Source organism: Coffea eugenioides, chromosome 8 (assembly GCF_003713205.1).
Source record: "Coffea eugenioides isolate CCC68of chromosome 8, Ceug_1.0, whole genome shotgun sequence".
Taxonomy (NCBI): Eukaryota; Viridiplantae; Streptophyta; class Magnoliopsida; order Gentianales; family Rubiaceae; genus Coffea; species Coffea eugenioides.
The window spans coordinates 8,254,087-8,277,257 of NC_040042.1; the positions used below are offsets into that span (position 1 = coordinate 8,254,087).

The 23,171-nt window shown below is 35.2% G+C and overlaps 1 protein-coding gene and 1 pseudogene across 1 annotated transcript; both read left to right on the top strand.

Annotated features, from left to right (window-relative positions):
- The first annotated feature begins 12,105 nt into the window (after positions 1–12,105).
- LOC113780124 lies at positions 12,106–13,945 on the top strand (annotated as a pseudogene).
- Positions 13,946–16,631: 2,686 nt separating this feature from the next.
- LOC113781330 (disease resistance protein RPM1-like) lies at positions 16,632–19,157 on the top strand. The gene has a single exon (XM_027327247.1). It carries the CDS (start codon positions 16,867–16,869, stop codon positions 19,051–19,053), a length of 2,187 nt encoding a protein of 728 aa, XP_027183048.1. The 5' UTR covers positions 16,632–16,866; the 3' UTR covers positions 19,054–19,157.
- The last annotated feature ends 4,014 nt before the right edge of the window (positions 19,158–23,171 follow it).

The following is a 23,171-nucleotide window of genomic DNA, read 5'->3' on the forward strand; positions in this document are numbered from 1 at the left end:
GAGTAATTGCTCGGGTATTTCGTTTGGAAACGACCGATAGGACTTGGAAGTCAACAATCGACCTGTGAAAACGAAAGGACGACTTTCGTCTCGCGATCAAGGAAGGCTGAGAGCCTGAGACTGAATTTTCTTTTCCTCTATTAAGCAGTACAGCAGAAGCTAAGCGCAATTGGGATAATCTATTTGGTTTGCTCTATTTGAAAAATTGAAATTGATAGACTATTTTGACATGTATAGAAATCATTTTTTTTTTTGTCATATGTATGTATACTTCTTCTAACTAAGTGTTACGTTACATATTTCAAGAAACCTTTACGGAAAATGAATTAAGAAAAGGATATGAATGAAGCAAATTTACTCACCATACTCTAATTTATATTGAAGGTATTTAGTTTTTTAAAAAAATTGTCAAAGATATTCTTCTATCACCTTTCTATCCGACGTGCATTTTTGTCGAGAAAGTGGAAAATAATATTCAAGTTTTTCAAAAGACTTTCAGATTTATGAGATAGATAAATTTGGCATTTTAGCTATGTGTCTGGATAGGAGATTATTTGAAATAATTATCACAGCACTTTTTATAATGTGATATATATGAGATAAATAAATGATTGAGAAAATAAAATGGTGTGTTGGAAATTGTGTTTGTAATGCAAGCAAATAATTTTTGGCCATATAATCGCTATCCAAACACAATAAAATTATTGGTAATACTTTCGTAAACATATTAATTAGTGGGAACCTCCTTAACAACAATTGCCTGTGCTTATCACCGTGTCTTGTTGATGACTTACCAGATTGTCTATGTATGCTCACAGCTTCTGACCAACCATGTAATCAACCTATAACCTTACTGAACAAGGATCTAAACCTCGATTCTCAGCCAAACAAGAAAGAAAAAAGGAAGAAATTCAAATCATGCAATGACCTCTTACCTGATCACTTCACTCTTCAGCATTTTTAACGACTAAGAAGAAACCATTAGGGTATAGTAGACAACATGGCTACTCTCCTTATAATTGCTATTTTAGGAGTTTTTGTAGAAAAATGTAATGTAGCTATTAGATGTATATTAGATAAAAATGTGATTAAAAATGTGTTCATGAAAAACGTAAAAATTTTTCTACAAAAAATAACAATCCAAACATGATATAATGGATATACATTGATGACCAAAATAAAATCAATCTTACAGAAAAAAGAAATTTATGTTACACAAATTACTTTACTTTTCCTTATTTTTTACTCAAAGGATCAATAGTGATTTTTCACTTATCCACTAGATGACTCAGCTTGCGAACCCTTGATTACAGATAAAGTATCTTACTAATTAACTAAGCCACACAAATTACTTAATGCTGGACAAGTAAATAAATGACTTGTACAAAACATATTTATAAATGAAATATTTGGTTAAAATTAATAGAACCCAATAAGTCATTGACTTAGGATCCAACCGAGCAGCTTAATGCGGAAGAGTTGTGGAACTGAAACCTAACATTTCTTGTTTGAGTCAGTTTGACTCTTGCGATTCTGATTAATTAGGACTAAAAGATGAATCAATTTATTTGGTATTCAAATGGAATTCAGTTTGATAAGAATTTTTTTCAAGTTTGACTCGCCAACTAATCAAACCAAACTTGAATAATATTTTGTATTCAGTAACTTTTCAAGTTCGGATAGAGCTTGGCTCAATTAGCATAAAATTGTAATGTATAGGTAAAAGATTTAGTCTGCTTGAGTTCAATTCGATAAAGGCTCGTTTGAGTTCAACTCAATATGTCAGTTTAATTAGGCTAAACTTAAACATTAAGATATTCGATTTGATTAGATTCATTTATACCTCTATTTTTTTTTTTTTACTGACATAGTGGGTATTCGGGATTCGACGAATTATATTTTCGGACCCGACTATTCCCACTCCGCTTATGCCCCACCCCCAGAAGACACAAGACGATATCATTTATACCTCTATTTAAAATGAGCTTCTATGAAATTTGAAATAAGAGACTCCTCCCCTGCGTTCTCACACGAGAAGATGCAACATAAAGCCTAGCCTCATTCTCTAAATTCTAAAGACATTCAAAAAGGTATCTATCTACATGGCTGTTAACGAACTAGGTTGAGCTAAGAAGTGGCTTTTGAGCTCATCTCGTTTATTTAACAAGCCCCGCTTAAGCTCGGCTCATTCATTTGGCAAGCTCAACATTGGGCTTGCGCTGGACTCGTTAAAGAAAATCTCAAATTCTGGCTAGACTATTATAGCACAAATGGCCCAAACTTATAAAAGCTCGAATTAACTTGAAAATCCTATATAAATTGCAACAACAAATTTAACCAATTATATAAGAAAATTTTCACCAAATATAAGAATGTGCCAAAAGTTCCTTACAAAATAAATTCTAAACAATCAAGACAACCCAGTTGCACATAATCATAGAGGAAATACAAATAAGACTTCGCACTCATCATAAGAAAAAAGATCACTAATATCATCGATATTCTCGTAGATGCAATTGATTTGATCTATATTTTCATTGTTGTACCTCATTATAAGAATTGTGGAAGAATCTTGATATGAAATAAATGGAAAATTATACATACTTGCTCTAACAAATGCATGAACGAGTCTAAATGAATTGTTCGTCACCCGAGCTTGGTTCGACTCGTTTAATAAATGAGATTGATTTTGAATTTGAACTCGAGTCATTTAATTAAATGAACAAGCTGAACTCAAGTTTAAACTAGTCAAACTCAACCTTGTGAATAGTTTGATTCATTTAGTAGCCATATCTACATATAAAGCGGGGGGTTTTTTGTTTAAAAAAAAAAGGTGTGTAACTTTATGTTACACACGTTCTACCCCCATGCTCAACCAGTAAAAAAATTCTGGCATCACGCTCATACACCATTAAGAAAAGGATAAATTACACTTCACCTTCTTTTGATTTAGCGTTTTTCCATATTATCATCTTAAGATTTTAACAACTATATATAACTCTCTCGTATTTTGAACTAAAGTTTCAAAATTGTCGAAGTTGTCTCTTATAACCGATATATAAATGTAGTATACATCACTCTTTTACCTACTGTAATTTAGTGCTTTTTCACACAACCCTTTATGATTTTCAAAATCTATATATAACCTCCCTATGGTTAATAAATATATTCCTTCTTGATATTTCGGTACTTTGGAGATTGTACCCAGCTCTATTACAAAGGGCAAGTTGTATCGGTTTGGTACTTTAGTTCAAATCGTGAAGAAGGAAGGAGGAAGGACAAGGAGAAGAAAGGTTTTGGAGAACCAAGTCCTCCACTTTGAAGAACCAAGTCCGGATTTTGGAATTGGGTGAGCCGCCTCTCCTTATGAACCTTTTTTCTTACCCAAAAAGCTAAAAAAAAACTAGTTGGAAAGATTCAACTTCTTGTAAGGTAGACATACTCACTTATAAGTCTTATTAATGAGAAGAAAATGAAACTTATACCACCCACGAGTGATTTTGTGATACAACTTAAATTAATTCTTAGATACTATAAAACTAATTAAGAAGTTGAACTGTTACAGACAGTGACAGTATCATAGACATCAGTTTCTAGCACCAAACTTTTACAAAGAAAAAAAAAAAAAAAGAAGATCTCACACAAGTCACAATTAAGAATATCCGTATACTATATAAGATTGAGTTTTGGTCAAAGAGCGAGTTGAATTTCAACCGCATGAGTAGGGGTGAGTTGAATTTCAACCGCATGAGTTGAATTTCAACCGCATGAGGAGGGGTATTTTGGAAATTTGAAAAATGTGTTGTTTTTTCAAACTTTGATACAACTGATTTGCAACATGTGATTGGGTGTTTTTACATTAAAACCCCATATTTGTACATTTAAAGCTTGTATTTATACACACATTTGGGAATTTGTCGAATGTGGGTTTATTTGGTGATCATTTGTGCATTTGGTCCAATTCATATAAGCATGTGCTTTTGTGCAATTACTAAAATCGAGTTATTATGTAATTAAAATAGAGCCACGTTGCTGTTAGTAATTACAGTATAACTCCATTTCAATTGTCTGAAACACTCATAATTATATGAACACTTGCAATAAAATATTATTTATATCCTAATTAGACGGCCAATAATGTGGGCATGCTGTTAAGTTATTGTCTCAGTTATGGCTCTTTCAATTTTTCCTCCTTCACATTCTTCAATTTTCCCCCTTTTGGCTTCTAGGACTGCGTTATTTTTTCAACCTTTACATTCAACATTTCATAATGGCTTTCAGCAGAAGCTATATTTCCTTACTATTACTTAATATGCGTTGTTATCTTATTTTTATTTTCATTTATTTGCTCACCACAGACACTAAAGAATCCTCTTTAACCACACATGCTAAACACTTGCGATGCGCAGGCATTCCCCCCTAGTGTTCCTATATATTTATGATTAATCTTTCCAACACTTACACTATCAGTGTTGGATGAATGACAAATATATACAATTTGAATTTACAATTCAACTTTTGCACATATATCATAGATCTAGTGGCGGTCAGTATATATAAGATTTACTCATTTATTTATTTGTTCATGAAAATTTTTTATTAGCCAAACCAACTATCTATTTATAGCTCTTGAAACGTTATTATAGTGAAAGTCAACTAAGTTTCGCTTGGAGGTTGATTAATCTTGTCAGATTAAAGATGCGCAATATAATTAGGCGAATAATTAAGGAATATTGATGCCCCTGTTGTGTAACAGACAGAACCAGAGAACAACATCACGAGTGATTAAATTAGAACCCGTTTATTGTTGTTGTCGTGGATTCTGAAGGCGCATTTTCTTGAGTAAGTGACGCCTTCTATTGTGAGGCAGATGAAGGCGTTGTCTCCGTAAGATATTAAGCAATTCCTATTAAGAGTGGGAGAATGAAGATAGGAGGTTAGATTCCCTTTTTTTTTCTTTCTTTAAGTCTTACTGAAAAAATGCACTTTGTATTCTCAACGTTTAGGGTGTGGACGGATTTAATTCTTAATGTCTCAACAAAAACACATTCAGCCCCTTATGTTTCCAAATTTCAAACAATTAAGAACTTTAAACCTATGTTTTTAAACTCGGACCGGCCAAGTATCCAGTTCGAGTTGCTCTAAAAAATCGAGTGTATAAAAATTCGGTCAAAATCGGGTTTGACCAGCAAAACCGGATGAACCGTTTGATGTCAAGCTTTTTTTTTGTGAAAAGGTCAAAGCATTTTCAATATTATGTTTTGGCTCCTAGGTTATTAAAAATTATTAATATATCTCAAATATTTCATACTTTATAAATATTGTCCTAAAGTTTGGTGTTATTTTTCAATCAAATCCATAATTTTAATTCTAAACTTGTTAATGTTCATCTAATAATATAAATTGGCACTTGATCATTCTAATTTCTTTGTATTTTCTTATTAAATATATTTGAAACATCAAATATATATATATATGAATATATATTTATTAATATTAACATGCTCTTAAGTATTTTACATACAATATTTTAATTTTTAAATAATTTTTATTTATGATGTCATCCGGTTCAATGCCGATCGAATCCGATCAAATCCGTTGACCCTTGAGCTCGACCGAGTCGATATCCGGTTTAAGTCTGAAAACATAGCTTTAAACAAGAAACTCTCAATTGTCAGGAAAATGACCGCGCGAACAGCACATGGCAATCGGTAAAAATTACCAAGGAACAAATAGCTTATCAACGGTGGACATGTTTAAAAAAAAAAAAAAAAAGAGTTACTTAGTGGTGGACATGTTAATAATTAGGTTTAACGGTATTGTGTCTACGAGGAATCAAACCACTAAATAAGTAACACTTGAGAGACAGACCAAGCAGCTCAACGGGATAGAATTTAGGAATCATAACCTAACATCTCTTTTTTGAGTCAGTTTGACGCTAGCATTTTCTGTTGCTAGAGTTCTTAAAATGACCTTCATGGGTTATATGGCAAATATATAGGCCTAGAATTAGTAAGCAGCAATAAAAATAGGGGATAATTTCAAAAACCTCCCCTGAGGTTTCTGAAACTTTCACTGACCTCCCCTAAGGTTTTAAAAATTACACTAACCTCCCTTGTCAAAAATTTGGACCCATTACTTACATAAGATAAAGTGAAAGTACTACTTTGCCCTAAGACATTATGCATTATTACAAATAAATATTTGACAAAAAAAGGTTAGGGCACTAAATAAATAAGATTAAATAATTAAACCAAAAAATGATTATTTCATCTCAAATTAGCAACCATAATTACAATAAAAAAAATGGAATCAATTGCTATCCTAAGATTGTGCTATTTTTGTGATTGATATCACTTGACAATGATCAGAACAGACAACTTTATATAATTTGCACGGATAGATCTTATGAGTGAGACAAATAGAAGAATTTTCTAATTGATTTATTTTATTGAATCTTGTATTCAGACAAAACTATTCATGCCTTTTGTTGTTGATTTGTTGACTAAGACTTATATGTTTTCTGCACCAATACTTTTACTTTCACCTTGTCAAACTAAAATAAAAGGATTAATTTTTTTTCCCAAATTTAGATGCTTATACTAATAATTTTCTAGCATTATAGAATTAGTTGTGTTTTTATATGTAGTTGCAAATGACAAAAAATTATGGCCATTACAATTTGCTCTGGCTATGTGCAGAGACCATTTTGCTTCAGGATTTAGTTGCTACATCTTTTAAAATTTTACATATATACCTTGACTTTTATTAATTATTTTATTCTTTACTAATACAACTTGAGGACAATTTGAAAATGGCATATGTGGAAGAAAATTATCATCTCACTCCTCAAAATACTTTTTTAATAGTACTTTTTTCTGAATTGGACTGATTTGTTATCAAAACTTTAAGTTCAAGGGACATTAGTGTAATTTTTGAAACCTTAAGGGAGGTCAGTGAAAGTGTCAGAAACTTGAGGGGAGGTTTCTAAAATTATCCCTAAAAATAGTGATAAATAGTTGAGGAAAAACCATTCCTTCTATTAATTTTTCTAACAAGAGAAAAGGCAAAGTAAAGCCTTGCCTCATTCCAATGTGTATTAAAATAACAAGCTTGCATTCTATCTGGCCTAATTGGATCTCTAACCTAGAAAGACTGAATTAAGGGTGTGAAGAGGTACTTGGATAACTTCTCAAAAGACATGTTCAAAGGAAAAATGTCCCATGAGTAGACAGGTAGTTAAAAATTAAAAATGACCATGTCGTTTTATACTAATTATAACATTTTAATTGATATTTCTTACCAAAGTCATAGTCTTCCCCTTCCGTGGACTGAATAGGTAATTTTATTGTTTTGTTAGCCAATGCAATACAATGCAATAGGTAGTTAAATATTATGCAACTCCATTATTGTGGTTGATGCCCAATTGCTTAGAAATTTCCCACAGTTTGTCAACTGCTCCGCTGCCTCTAGTCCCAGCCTCCCCGCGTTAATATCCACCCAAGAAATACGCAAATGTCAATTGTTATTTCTCTTAAAATTCAATTTTCCTCCTCCAATGAAGTTAGACAAAATGCCCATCTTCTGATAACCTTTACATTTCCCTTCTTGTCCTTGGTAAGTTTTGTTTCCCTTGCTGCAAAAATGAGGAAGGACCATCATTTTGTAACGAATTTATGACAAGTTACCAGATAGAACTGAAAAAATTAGAGGTTGCAACAATAATTTTCAACACTTAATCCTGTAAAGAGTGAGCCAATGTTTTGATAGTTCTAAACAAGGTAAAGGAAGTTGAATGATAAAGCATCGCAAATTGTACTAACCACCTCTATCATTTGTTTGTTTCTTGTCGCAGATGATAAAACAATTCTTCATTTTTTATGCTGGCATAAGTTAGAACTAAGCATTTTTCACATAGAGCCCAGATCAAGTCTTCAAACATCCTTCAATAAACTAAGCTGCCGCAGCCAGTATCTCCCTCAATTTCCACCATCCCAGAATTTGAGAGACTGAGAATGGCCGAGAGTGTTAGGACTATCCCAAGAATAAACAAATTAAAATTAGAACAAAATAGACGGTATAACCGATCATATAATGCTTAGGCGGTAGATACCAGTCATATAATATTTAGGCGGTAAAACCGACCATATAAAAGGGTTATGGCAACCCAATAAAAACAAATAACAAAACAACATAAAAGATACAGAAATTTACATGGTTTGGTCAATTTGACCTACGTCCACGGGCGAGAATACGGAATTGATTTGGCAATACAGGGAGTAGAGAAAAAGCCAGAAACTGTGAAGGATACAGAATTTGCCGATATGGATAAAAAGACTAGATCCACCATAATTTTGAATCTCTCGGATGAAGTTTTATGGGAGGTAGCATCAGAAACTACAACCAAGGCTATGTGGGATAAATTGAAAGTCTTGTATATGAAAAAGACAGTCGAGAATCGACTATATCTGAAGTAGAATTTGTATATGCTTCGGATGTCTGAAGGTACATCTATACTCTCCCATCTTGATAAATTTGATTCCATTATTATGGATTTGGAGAATATAAATTCGAAAATTGATGATGAAGATCAGGCCCTATTACTTTTGTGTTCCCTTCTCCAGTCCTTTAAACATTTCCGTGATACTATGATTTATGGAAAGTAAATACAAAAGCCGTAGGAAGGTGGTTCTTTGGCCAAAATGGCACATACAAAAGGGTTTAGGAAATATTCCTAAACTCAAAATAAGAGAGCCTAAAATATTTGATTAAGAATGGGATAGATGACCCAAGAAACTAATAACCCATATAATACTCTCTTGAGTGGTGCATTTAACTCTATCATGGGAGCCCTTTATTTATAGTTGAATAAGGGAAGGCTTCTTTATTGATTTTTCGATGTGGGATTGCCACACTAACAAATCTCCACCTTGGCGTATTCCTAACATCGAAAATAGCAAAACTGCTCCATCTTCTCCACATAAGCCCCAATGAGTCTAAATCGCCAACAACGAATACCAATCAAATCCAAGCATTGCTTGAATTTGTAAATTAGAAGAGGTTTCGTGAACATGTCATCATGATTCTCCTTGGTACTGATTTTCTAAATAAGGATTTTTCCTTCAGCAATAATATCTCGAATGAAGTGATACTTCACATCAATGTGCTTCGTCCTCTCATGATACATCTGATCTTTAGTCAAGTGTATGATACATCTGATCTTTAGTGAGTTTAGTCTGCATCAAGGTGTTACTGTTATTTACTGTGATACATCTGATCTTTAGTCAAGTGTATGATACATATGATCTTTAGCGAGTTTAGTCTGCATCAAGATATTACTGTTATTCACTGTGATAATCAAAGTGTCATACACTGGACTAAAGATCAGATGTATCATGAGAGGACGAAACACATTGATGTGAAATATCACTTCATTCGAGATATCATTGCTGAAGGAAAAATCCTTATTCAAAAAATCAGTACCAAGGAGAATCATACTGACATGTTCACGAAGCCTCTTTCAGGTTACAAGTTCAAGCAATGCTTGGATTTGATTGGTATTCATTGTTGGTGATTTAGACCCATTGGAGCTTATGTGGAGAAGGTGGAGCAGTTTTGCTATTGTCGATGTTGGGGATATGCCAAGGTGGAGATTTGTTAGTGTGGCTATCCCACATCGAAAAATCAAGAAAGAAGTCTCTCCTTATTCAATTATAAATAAAGGGCTCCCATGATGGAATTCAGTGCACCACTCAAGAGAGTATTATATGGGTTATTAGTTTCTTGGGTCATCTATCCCATTTGTAGTCAAATATTTTAGATTCTCTTATTTTGAGCTTAGGAATATTTCCTAAACCCTTTTGTATGTGCCATTTTGGTTTAGGAACCACTTTCCTGTGACTTTTGTATTTTATTTCCATAAAACATAGTATCACGGAAATATTTAAAGGACTGGGTAGGGGTATGAATCGAAATCGAAATCGATAATTCGGAACTTTGAAATCAAAATTTTTTAAAATTTTAGTATCAGAATTTTCGACCGATTTCGATTTCGAATTCACCAATTTCGAATTCGAATTCATTCCGAATTCAATTTGGAATTCAGTAAATTTCGATTTCACCAAATTCATGAATATAAAAATTATTATTATTATATAAATATTATATTACATATATATAAAAAAAAATTATATATATGTGTGAAAACGAAATTGAAATCAAAATAGGAATTTCGATTTCACCGAATTTATGAATATAAAAATTATTATTATAATATAAATGTTATATTATATTATATATATATGTATATATAGGCTCCGTCTGGATTAGCTGTTTTTGAGGGTGTTTTTGAAAAACTTTGCTGTAGCAGAGTTTTTAGAGTATATTTTGAAATATTTTTAGAAAATATTTTGAAATAGTTTTTATTGGCACTTTATTATGAGATATTTGGTAAAATTTTAAAAAAATTTAAACTAATTTTTAGATTATCTTTTAGAGTACTTTGTTGTAACTTTTATTGTATTTGAAAAACTAGTTTTTGAAAAACACTCCAAAAACAGGAGATCCAAACAAAGCGTATATATATGAAAAACAGATTTGAAATCGAAATAAAAATTTCGAATTCAATTTCGATTTCAATTTGAAAAATCTCATTACCGAATTCGACCAATTCGAAATCGGATATTCCGATTTTCATTCCGAATTACCGAATTCGAAATTCCGAATTCAATTCGAATTCGGTTGGTAAATCGAAATTTTTCGATTTTGCACACCCTTAGGACCGGAGAAGGGAACACAAAAGTAATAGGGTTTGATCTTCATCATCAATTTTTGAATCTATATTTTCCAAATCCATAATAATAGAATCAAATTTATCAAGATGGGAGAGTATAGATGTACCTTCAAACATTCAAAGCATATACAAACCCTGCTTCAGATATAGCTGATTCTCAACTGTCTTTTTCATATACAAGACTTTCAATTTATCTCACATAGCCTTGGCCGAAGTTTCCGCTACTACATCCCGTAAAACTTCATCCGAGAGATTCAAAATTATGTTAGATCTAGCCTTCTTATCCATATCGACAAATTCCGCATCCTTCACAACTTCTGACTTTTTCTCTACTCCCTATATTGCCAAATCAACTCCGTCTTGAATAAGAATGGCCTCTATCTTGAGCTGCCACATCCCGATGTTGATATTCCTGTCAAATTTTTTCGACAACCGTCTTTGTTATCATCATTGTTGTCACAAAATCTGTAACCTGAAACTTGTCTCAAAAACTGGTCAAACAAATATGCAAGTCTCGTGAGCGGGTCCCACAGGGTAAGCGGACCCCACTAGATGAGCAGGCCCCACTGATAAACGGCTCCACAGGATGAGCGGATCCCATGAGATGAGCAGGCCCCCACAAGGTGAACGGGCTCCACAAGATGAACCTGTCTTACAAAATATATCAACCAACTCTGATACTAGTTTGTTAGGACTGATCAAGAACAAACTAAAATTAGAACAAAATAGGCGATATAACCGACCATATAATGTTTAGGCAGTAAATACCAGCCATATAATACTTAAGCAGTAAAACCGACCATATAAAAGGGTTGTAACAACCCAATAAAGACAAATAACAAAGGAAAATAAAAAGACACAAAATTTACGTGGTTTAGTCAATTTGACCTACATCCATGAGCGAGGGAAGAGCAAAATTTCTATTATAAAGAAGGAAATACAAAAGCCGTAGGAAAGTGGTTCCTAGGCCAAAATGGCACTTACAAAAGGGTTTAGGAAATATTTCTAAACTCAAAATAAGAGAGTCTAAAATATTTGACTATAAATGCGTTAGATGACCTAAGAAACTAATAGCTCATATAATGCTCTCTTGAGTGGTACACTTAACTCCATCATAGGAGCCCTTTATTTATAGTTGAATAAGGGGAGGCTTCTTTCTTGATTTTTCGATGTGGGATAGCCACACTAACAGAGAGTGCAGTGGCTTTTCTACTCAAAGAGCTCTCGACCTTTCTCCTGAGTCAGAGTAGTGATCTGGGTGAAGGGCTTCAGTTCAAAGGGATGTCCGATTCACCAGAGATGGACTGGGAAGCATGAGGGCTTTCCTCAGAGATGCTGAAGCTAAAGAAGATGAATTTTCTGAGCTTCAAGAATGGATCAGGCAAGTTCGAGAAGTTGCTTATGAAGTATGATACAGAAGATATTCTTCATGAATTCTTAATGAAGCTTGCTCGTCATCATGCTCGTGGGTAATCTGGCCGCTTTGGGAAGATATATTGCTCCATCAATGATATAAAAACTCGCAATCAGATTTCGTCTTAGATAAAAGACATCAAGTCACGGATAGAAGATATTTCTGCAAGGCATCAGAGGCACCAGCCCATTCATGGCATTTCAGAAAGAGGCTCTTGCTCTACTGTTGGTAGAAATGTTGAATCACATATTCGAGGAAATGCACTCCTACTCGAAGAAACTAAGCTTGTTGGGATTGCAAAGCCAAAAAGAGAGCTTATTTCCCAGATTCTAGATGAGAATTCCAACCTGATAGTAGTGTCAGTGCTTGGCATGGGAGGCTTGGGGAAAACAACATTGGTTTAAAGGGTGTATGAAGATCCGAGTGTGAAGAGACGGCTCCAAAGCCATGCTTGGTTAACTGTTTCCCAGACATTTCATATGGACCTGATCCTCAAGAACTTGATTCGTCAATTGTACAATGAATACCAGGAACAAGTCCCTCGTTACGTGGAGGCCATGGATGGTGACCAGTTAAGAGCATTTGTCAAAGATCATTTGCAAAAACGAACTTATATCATTGTTCTTGATGACATATGGAGGTTGGATTCATGGGAGGCAATCAAATATGCATTTCCCGATGCCAGTTGTCGTAGTCGTATAATGCTCACGACACGAATAGCTGATACAGCCTTCAGATCTTGCACACAGTCACATGACCATGTCCACAAGATGATGCCTTTGGACTCTGTTTTGCAGTAAAACGTTTGGGGGTAATTGCTGCCCTTCACATCTAGAGAACATTTCAAGACGTATTCTTGGTAAATGTGATGGCCTACCACTCGCAATTGTTTCCATTGGTGGAGTTTTGGCTTCAAAAGACAAGTCCAATCTTGATGAGTGGGAAATAATTCTTCCCAGCCTTGGTGGTGAGTTAGGAAATGACAAACTTGAAAGACTTAAGAAGATACACCTCTTGAGTTTCAATGATTCAGCTTTCTTTCTTAAAAATTGTCCATTGTACACGAGCATTTATCCTGAAGATTCAAAAATAAATGTGCATATATTAATACAGCGGTGGATTGTAGAAGGATTCATTGAAGAAGATAAGGGAATGGCAATGGTTGAAGTTAGTATCCAATCTCTCTGCAGCAGGTCTCTCTGCAGCAAATCAAGAGAACAGAACTTCACTGCTGTAGCTACCATGAATGATTATATAAATTTTCCAAATAACATCAGACGGTTGGTCATGGTTTCACTAATGATCATATCAAAGAATGCAACAACTTTAAGCATCTTCGGTCTTTGGGAATCTATGGATACATAAATCCCCTAAATGATTCCTCATTGTCTCAGCTTTTAAGTGATGGTCCAAATCTGCTGAAGGTTCTGAATTTAGAGGGAGCAGACTTCAAGAGTATCCCTGAAGCTGTTTTCAAATTATTTCGTCTCAAATATCTAAATCGAAGGAATACAGGTATCGAAATCATCCCAGAAACTATTGGTAAGCTTCAGAACCTTGAATATTTGAATTTGGAGAACACTAGTGTGATGGAGCTGCCAATTAGAATCCTCAAGCTCAGAAGATTTCCCGAGCTCTTAGTATATCATAATGGTAACTGCTCAGAAAATTATAGATTTAGCAGCTTTAGAGCTCCAAGAGAGATTGGAAGCCCATCGTCGATAGAAAATTTAGATTAATTCCATAGTCGCAGAAAATGATGAAGTAGTAAGAGAGATTGGAAGGCTCACTCAATTGAGGATGTAATGGAGCTGCCTGTTAGCATCCTCAAGCTCAGAAAACTTCGCGAGCTCTCAGTATATCATCAAGGTAACTACTCAGAAAATTATAGATTTAGTGGCCTAAGATCTCCAACAGAGATTGGAAGGCTCTCTTTGTTAGAAAATTTAGATTCCATAGTCGCAGAAAATGATGAAGTAGTAAGAGAGATTGGAATTTGGAAGGCTCACTCAATTGAGGATGTTAGGCATTTCCAAGCTAAGCAGAGAAAATGGAAACAGTATTTGTTCCATTGCCAATCTCCGCTCATTATATCTTAATGCAATTAACGATGATGAGATTCTTGATCTGCAACATCCCATTTCTCGCAGCACTCTAGTTCTTCAGGAGCTACAATTGAGAGGGCGTTTAGAAAAGGTACCACAGTGGCTTCCCTCTCTTCAACGTTTAACCACCATTTGCCTGTTTGGCAGTGGTTTGAGGAAAGATCCACTGGAACACTTTCAAGATCTACTCAATCTTGAGAAAATGATACTTCTTGAGGCTTATGAAGGAGAAGAATTGTTCTTCAAGGCTGGAGGATTTGGAAAGTTCAAGAAACTAGAGCTCGCAAGGCTTCAAAAACTGAAAAGGGTGAGAGTGGAAAAGAATGCAATGCCTTGTCTCCAAGAACTGATGATTGTGGAATGCAAACAAGTGGATGAATTGCCTTGGGGCATCCAATATTTAAACAAGCTCCAATCTCTTCACTTGTATATTCCAGGTGATCAGTTGATCATGAAGCTACAGGATAAAGGAAGTGAGGAATATCGAAAAATTGTTCAAATTCCTGTGACTACCGACCTGGGAAACTGGGTAAATGGTACATGGAAGACACATCTCCTGTAGAGAGAAGAAAGAATACCTTTGTATTAGTCTTATATACCTTTATTTTGCTTTGTTTCTCTTTTTCTTTTCTCAGTTGTATCATCTATCACTAAATGTGTAAGTTGTATCATCTGTCACTAAATGAGATATTAACACTTTCAAATTTTTAATTTGACTTTTAGTCATTTCATTTTTTAATTTTTGGGTGATTGATAAGCTTCATTAGTTGCACATAAAGATGTCAAAGAAAAGGGCAAATTACACGTTATCCCCTATGATTTAGTATTTTTCTACATAATCCCATATTGTTTCAAAAACTATACATAACCACCTCATAGTTTGAATTATAGTATCAAAGTGACGGAAAATGGAACTTTTTAAAATGTCAAAATTATTCTTATAAATACATAACACATTAATCCCATATGGTTTTATGTTTTACCATATAACCCTCTTATACTTTAATACTTTACTAAACAACCCCCTTATAATTTTCAAAATATATATAATCCCCTTGGTTAATAAATAATTTTTAATTTTACATAAGGGTATTTTTGATATTTTAGATGACTCCGTTACGAATGATCATTTTCGTCACTTTGATACTTTAATTCAAACTATGAGAGGGTTATGTATAGTTTTTGAAATCATATGGGAGTTATGTAAAAAAATACTAAATCATAGGGGGTAAAGTGTAATTTGCCCCAAAGAAAATAGAGGGATGTACTGCAAAATACAAATTGAAAAATCAGATTACTAGTAATGTCGCTGCAAGATTTACAAATTAAGTCTCGAACCAATAATATTAACAGAAAATAAATGACATATTTCTGACTCAATAAATAGGATGAAAGTTTTTTTTTTCTTTCGAGGAAACAAGATGAAAGATAAATAAATTCTGAAAAAATTTCCCCATTAGATTAACCACCTGTGTATACAAATTGCTTTTTCTCTCCAAAGTCAAGTCTTCTCTTTCCATGTAATCGGCATCTAATTATTGGAGAAGGGCAAACTTTTTACGTCTTTTCCTCTCTGAAGTCAATCGTCCTGCTTCAATGCAATTGCATAAACATTTCCACTTGTCATCGGTTTTCTTTCTGTTCTTCACTTCTTGTCTTTGTTTTCACATTTGGTGAGATTATTTGTGTTATAAACATCACGATATTATCATTTTCCATTTCTTCTGCCCATCTGCCTTTGATTAGTTTGTTCTTTCTTATGCCATCAAAAATCATCTTGAAGAAGATTAACAATTAGGAAAGGGGCTGGAAAGTTTGTTGTTCAGGTTGAACCCAGATCAACTCTTTCAAACATCTTTCATCACTCCAGAAACCACTGACAATTAGTTTCTCAATTTTCACCAAACCTCCTGAAATTTCTAACTCACAAAAAAAAAAATTCCTGAAACTTGAGTGCGAGAAGTAATGGCAGAGAATTCTGTAGCTTTTCTGCTTAAAGAACTGTCAACCTTCCTCCTTCAGCAGAATACTAATCTGGGTAGTGGACTTGAAAAAGACGTGCAGTTCATCAAAGATGAGCTGGGAAGCATGAGGGCTTTCCTCAGAGATGCTGAGGCTAAAGAAGATGATGTCTATGAGCTTCAAGAATGGCTTAGGCAAGTGCGAGAGGTTGCTTCTGATACAGAAGATGTTCTTGATGAATTTGAAATGAAGTTTGGTTGTCATCATGCTGATGGGCTACTCTGGCGCATTAAAAAGATATTATGCTCAGTCAAGAATGTAAAAGCCCGCTATGAGATTTCTTCTAGGCTAAAGAATATCAGGTCTCGAGTAGAAGATATATCTGCAAGGCATCAGAGATACCAGTCCACGTATAGTACTTTCAGAAGGGGATCCAGCTCTTCCGATGCTACGGAAGATGGAACGAGTACGTGAGGGGGAACGCACTTTTAGTTGAAGAAGCCAAGCTCGTTGGAATCAATGAGCCCAAAAGGGAACTCATTTCACGAGTCCTTGCTGATGATTCCTACCTGAAGGTAATTTCAGTGGTTGGTATGGGGGGACTAGGTAAAACCACCTTGGTAAAAAGAGTCTATGAAGATCCTACTGTGAAGAGAAAGTTCCACTGCCATGCTTGGTTAACTATCTCTCAAACATTTCACATGAAGGTCATCCTCAAGGACTTGATTCAGCAGTTGCACAATGAAATCCGTGAACCAGTCCCTCAACAAGTGGAGTGCATGGAGGGCAATCAATTGAGGGCATTTGTCAAGGATTTTCTGCAAGAGAGAAGGTATATCATTGTTCTTGATGATATTTGGAGCATGAATTCATGGGAAGCAATCAAATATGCTTTACCTAATGGCAGCTACAGTAGTCGCATAATGCTGACAACAAGAATTGCTGACATAGCCATCGGCTCATGCATAGAATCCCGTGATTACATACACGAGATGAAGCCTTTGCCTGTTGAAGAGTCCTGGAATCTTTTCTGCAGTAAAACATTTGGGGATAATTGCTGTCCTCAAAATCTCGAGGATGTTTCACGACGCATTCTTAGTAAATGCAAGGGCTTGCCACTAGCGATTGTAGCAATTGGTGGTCTTTTGGCTTTGAAGAACAAGAGCAAACTGGATGAGTGGGAGATGACTCATCGGAGCCTTGGTGGAGAGCTAGAAGGAATCGGCAAATTGGAAAAGGTAAAAAATATGCTACTTCTCAGCTACAATGATTTGCCTTTCTTCCTTAAAAGTTGTTTGCTGTATATAAGCATTTACCCTGAAGACCAGAAAATAGATCCCGAGTTATTAATTCCCAGATGGATCGCAGAAGGATTCATACATGAAAAGAAAGGAATGACAACTACTGAAGTAGCCCTGGGGTATCTGAATGAACTTGTTAACAGAAGCTTAATCCAAGTGGCAGAGTTCTACCGTGATGGAAGTATTAGATATTGCCGTGTCCATGACATTCTGCGCGAAATCATTCTGACAAAATCAAGAGAAGAAAACTTTGTGAATGTAGCTTCCTCATGCTCAAGAGATTGTGCAAGATTGCCAGATAAACCCAGACGCTTAGCAATTCATGGATACAATGAGAACCACCAAGAATGCAAACACTTTCGGCATCTTCGGTCTTTGGTGATCTTTGGATACACAGATCCCCTGTTCAACTCCTCATTGTCTAAGATCTTAAGTGGTGGTCCAAAGATGCTGAAGGTTCTGCATTTAGAAGGAGCAAAATTGACGAACATCCCAAAGGAAGTTTTCCAACTATTTCGTCTCAAATTTCTAAATCTAAGGGACACAGGAGTTCAAATCATTCCACCATGCATTGGTAAGCTTCATAGCCTGGAATACTTGAATTTGATTGGCACCAAAGTGAGGGAGCTGCCCGTTGGCATTCTACAGCTCAGAAAACTTCGCATTCTTTTAGTATATCACATAGGCAAAAATTTTGCTTTATGCGGCGTTAAACCTCCTTCCCAAATTGGAAATTTACTCTTCTTGGAGATTTTACATTCAGTAGATGCAGACCATGACAAAACACTAGTAATGGAAATAGGAAAGCTCACTCAATTGAGGAAGTTAGGCATTTCGAAGCTGAGAAAAATTGATGGGGCGATACTTTGTTCCTCTCTGGGGAAGCTGACTAATCTCAGACAATTGTGCGTTAATTCAATTAAAGAAGATGATACTCTTGATTTGCTGCATCCCATCTCTCCAACCCCTCGAGCTCTTCAAGTGTTGGAACTGGGCGGCCGGTTAGAGATGATTCCACCATGGGTGGCTTCTCTTCAAAACCTGACCACAATTCAACTGTTTGGCAGTAGGTTGAGGCATGATCTTCTAGAGTCTCTTCAGAGTTTGCCAAATCTGGTAGATGTGTCACTCAATAACGCATATGAAGGAGAGGAACTCTATTTCATGGCTGGAGGATTTCAGAAACTCAAGAGATTAGAGCTCACAAGATTGCAGAAACTGAAGTGCGTGAGAGTGGTCGATCGCGCAATGCCTTGCCTCCATAAACTAATCATGGCAAAGTGTAAATTAGTGGAAAAACTACCATGGGGCATCCAAAACTTAAACGAGCTCAAATCTCTTGGGCTTGCTGGTATGAGCAATGAGTTGATAGTGAAGCTGCAGGATAAAGGAAGTGAAGAATATCAAAAAATTGCTCTCGTCTCCGAAGTTGTTATTGCAAACTGGACAGATGGCAAATTATGGAAGCGTTTCCTATAAAAAGAGGAAGAGATCACTTTGTGGAGAGTTTCTTGTTGACTTAAGATTGCTTTTAAGCCTGCAATCATACAAGTTTCTCTGACTCAATGTTTTTTTTTTTTTAATGCATACATCTTTGTTTGTAACTGAATGTAAAGACCTTGCATATTGATTATATTACTTTTTTGTTTCATTTTATGTGAAGAGGGAAAAGGGAGTAAATTCTAACCAAAGGTACTGGAATTCCTAGTTGAGAGACTTCCCCATCCAAAGAAGAAGATAACAGAACCAATTCTGGACGATCATTAGGACAGAATAAAAGTAATTTCAAGGTAGCATGCATGACACTTTTCAGGCAATATAGTCCAAAGTGCACAGAAGAAGAATGTGAAAAGATGAAAATGAAGGCTCAGTGCTAATAGAATCTATAATTTCATGGAATGCAGTCTCCAAAGATGGGAGTTTAAGTAAGCTATATATCATAGAGATTCTGGTATACATCAGTATCTATGGTATACCTCAAAGCTCCACGCTATGTGCAGGATACATTCCCTAAAATACAGCTGCCAGGAATGCTTGATTTTTTTGATTGCCAAGAAGTTCTAATTTTTCTTTGACATTCATTTTTTTTTTTTACAACTTCGAGGTAATTTTCATTTGCAGGTAAAATAATCTTAGTGACTTATGTTTGCTCCTCCCATGCAGATCACACATTTGCTTATGAATGCTGGTGAAATGCCGTTATGGCTGCAGTTGATCATTTAAGATTTTTAAATTTAATTTAATTTTGATTGATGTAAATTTTGATTAGCAATTGAAAAAGTCTTTACAATCTTAATAAAGAACTTTACATATTAGCATAAATTTGTCATCTGTCTCTTGTCTAATAGCTTCTTTCTGACTTTTTTTTTTCCTGTTTTGGGCTAAGTATCTTCCTTCACATTTATAGATGCTATTAATTGTATTCACATTTGAAGCTCATTTTATATGTTATGAGCTAGTGCATTGCTTGAACCATTTTCAGTGAGTAGTACATTTACCTAAACTAATTTTTCCATTCTCATTAGTTGTAGAGTAACTGGTCACATAGAAATACCAGCTAAAAATTATGAGTACTGATTCTCTATATCTAGTGCCTGTAAATGCAAACTAAATCGTGGTAGACCCATCATAATATGCAATAATAATTCTTTAAAACCTATTTTAGAAGAACCTAGGAGTTTGGGTTAGAAAAGTCAATTGATTTGACTATTATTATTTGGATTGTCGAGTTTCATAGAGGGGTATAAGTAGTGAAATTTAGGTGGATTGTGAGATTAGAGTTATGTAAATATGAGGGTAATATGTCCCTTAAGTTGGCTGAGATGATAGAATTGATGTCATTCCTTTCTATCAACTCAGGTTTGAATTTCTCTTAAAATATCTGCTCATCTCACAGGACTTGTCTAGTGCATCTTATCTCTTTCTGTGGTTAGCGGACTATTACACGGGATAGAATTTACCCAATGCGCACTCTCAAGTAGCGGCTGCGGATTCCCTTGTTAACAAAAATATGAGGGTAATATCTTATCTTCCTCTCTCACCCCATAAATTCTAGAATTTTTTTCTTACTACCCTCTGGCCTTGTTCATGCTAGACCTCACTTACTCTTATTTGGTTTTTATATTATCTCCTCAAACATTAGAAAAGTTTGTAGTATGAAAGTTCATTTATGCCTCAAACTAGACACAAAGAATCGGATACAACACAAGCATATTCAGATCAGTATAAACTCTTATGATACCATGTATGATAAATAAACCAGAGGTTTCAATAATTCTCTGTATCTTTTCATTTGTTTTTAAGGTTATGAGCAACTAATAGGCTGCTGTGTACTCCAAGCATTGACAAGTTCATCATACATTTGAGAGCCAAAGTGTAAAAGACATGATGACCCTATTTGGTGTCCGGTTACTAATAGCCTAGAAGCTAATTAATGGGAAATACAATAATGTAATTAATGTTGAATATAATATTAAGGAAAGAAGTCTGCAGCAGAATTTCAATTCCATTGGAATAGTAATCTCCATGTTAAAAAAAATTGTGACTCTTATTCAAGAAATTTTGTTAGAGTGAAAACATGTACTGCACTATGAATTGACCCACTCATATATAAGCTGAAGTTTGATCCTAATCTTATGATAATTACTAGATGTCGTCCTTTTTTATTCTTTCTTTCTCTTTTTTTTTTTGGGTTTGAAGTTATCAATTCGGACTATTTGGTTGGATAGATTTTGCATTTCAGGTTGGAATATGGAAATTAAGGTCTAATGCGAAAAAATAAAAAACTGTCTTTAACATTAAGTGGGCAATCATCGCCCCTCTACTTCATGAGTATCAAGCATAAAGGCTCAAATTATTGTAATTTCTCTCTCTCTCTCTCTCTCTCTCTCTCTCTCTCTCTCTCTCTCTCTCTAAAATGATTCAGCATAAAAGAAACAGTACATTAGGTGGATGCAATTTTTTATTCATCCATGTTTTATAACTTTTATTTAAGTGATACTTTTCAAAATATCTAATAATGAGACAACTACAGTTATGTCCGCGTCGTGTCTAATTTTATTTTTTAACATAACAAAAAAATTGTATGTATGATTATTAATGATTTCTAATATTACATAATAAAATATTGTGTCACTATAACATGACATATAAATCTAGCTATCCCACACTAATACATGCTATTTAGGGAAAGACATTGACAAAAAAAAAAGTACACAAATATGCTAATTGAATGTAATTTTGCATTAAATATACTATTATAATCTACCCAATATACATGTGTAATATATTCAAGTTATGTTCATAATTTAGTATTTTATTATGTTACAAAAGGAAAAAAATTTGTGCTATACTTAAATGTAATATGTAATTTTAGTTATTAGTTATTAAAGTATAACATATTTTAAAAAATTGTGCCTTAAAAATTAACCTTTGATTAATGGAGGATAAAGTATTATATCAATAGATATTTGTAAATCTTGTTTTTAATTTAAAATTGTGGAACAACTCGGTAAAGTGTATGTTTTCAGCATTCATAATCTTTACTATACTAAAAGCGTCAGTTGGCTTTGCTACAGTGAAAATGGGCAGGTTATAGCGTGATTTGTGTGAGCTTGAGGGGCAGTTTGGTCTGTTATCATGCAGTGGTGGTGGCTTTTGTCATTCAGTGGTGTGGGCGACGATAGAAATAACTTCGATGCTGTCTGTCCGCGTGGCTTTGCTGCTGTCTGCATGGCTTTGGCTTTGCTGAAAATTTCCTGCTATCCGCGTGGCTTTGTTGTGGGCGACAAGAGAAAGAATTGCTTCTTTTCTTCGACAAAAGAAAGGACCGCCATGCGCCTAGCTGTCTGCATGGCTTTGGAACTTCGGTGCTGTCCGCGTGGCATGGCTTTGGAACTTCGATGCTGTCTGTCCGCGTGGCTTTGCTGCTGTCTGCATGGCTTTGGCTTTGCTGAAAATTTCCTGCTATCCGCGTGGCTTTGTTGTGGGTGACAAGAGAAAGAATTGCTTCTTTTCTTCGACAAGAGAAAGGACCGCCATGCGCCTAGCTGTCTGCATGGCTTTGAAACTTCGATGCTGTCCGCGTGGCTTTGCTGCTGTCTGCATGGCTTTGGAACTTCGATGCTGTCCGCGTGGCTTTCTTGTGGCCGGTGAGTTTGGGACAGCTATAGTGAGAGCTGCCCCCCTTAACAATCCCCCGGGCGGTAGAGCAGAGCCGAGCTTTTGCGTCGTGGTGTCGAGACCGCTTTTTGATGACTGAAAAAGGCTGCTCCGTGTGCGCCCCGAGCTTGCTTCCAAGACCTCTACCTGAAGAGATAGATATAGGGTAAGGCAAAGGAAAGCATCCTACCAACGAGCTCTAGCCTTCATTTCATCGCTCTTCTTGTTCTGCAATCGCCCCTCTTCCTAACTAGAACAACCGAGCTCAGCAGCTTTCTTTCTCTTATGAGTCGATATTAGTGGGCAATGCTTATGTAAAGTCAGCCTTTTACTATCTTTACTCTTCCACTCTGCCATTTTCCTGTGATCGGCAGAGTTTGAAAATCTAATTTTGTGGTAAAAATATATACCTATCTTATATTTAATTCTCTCCATCG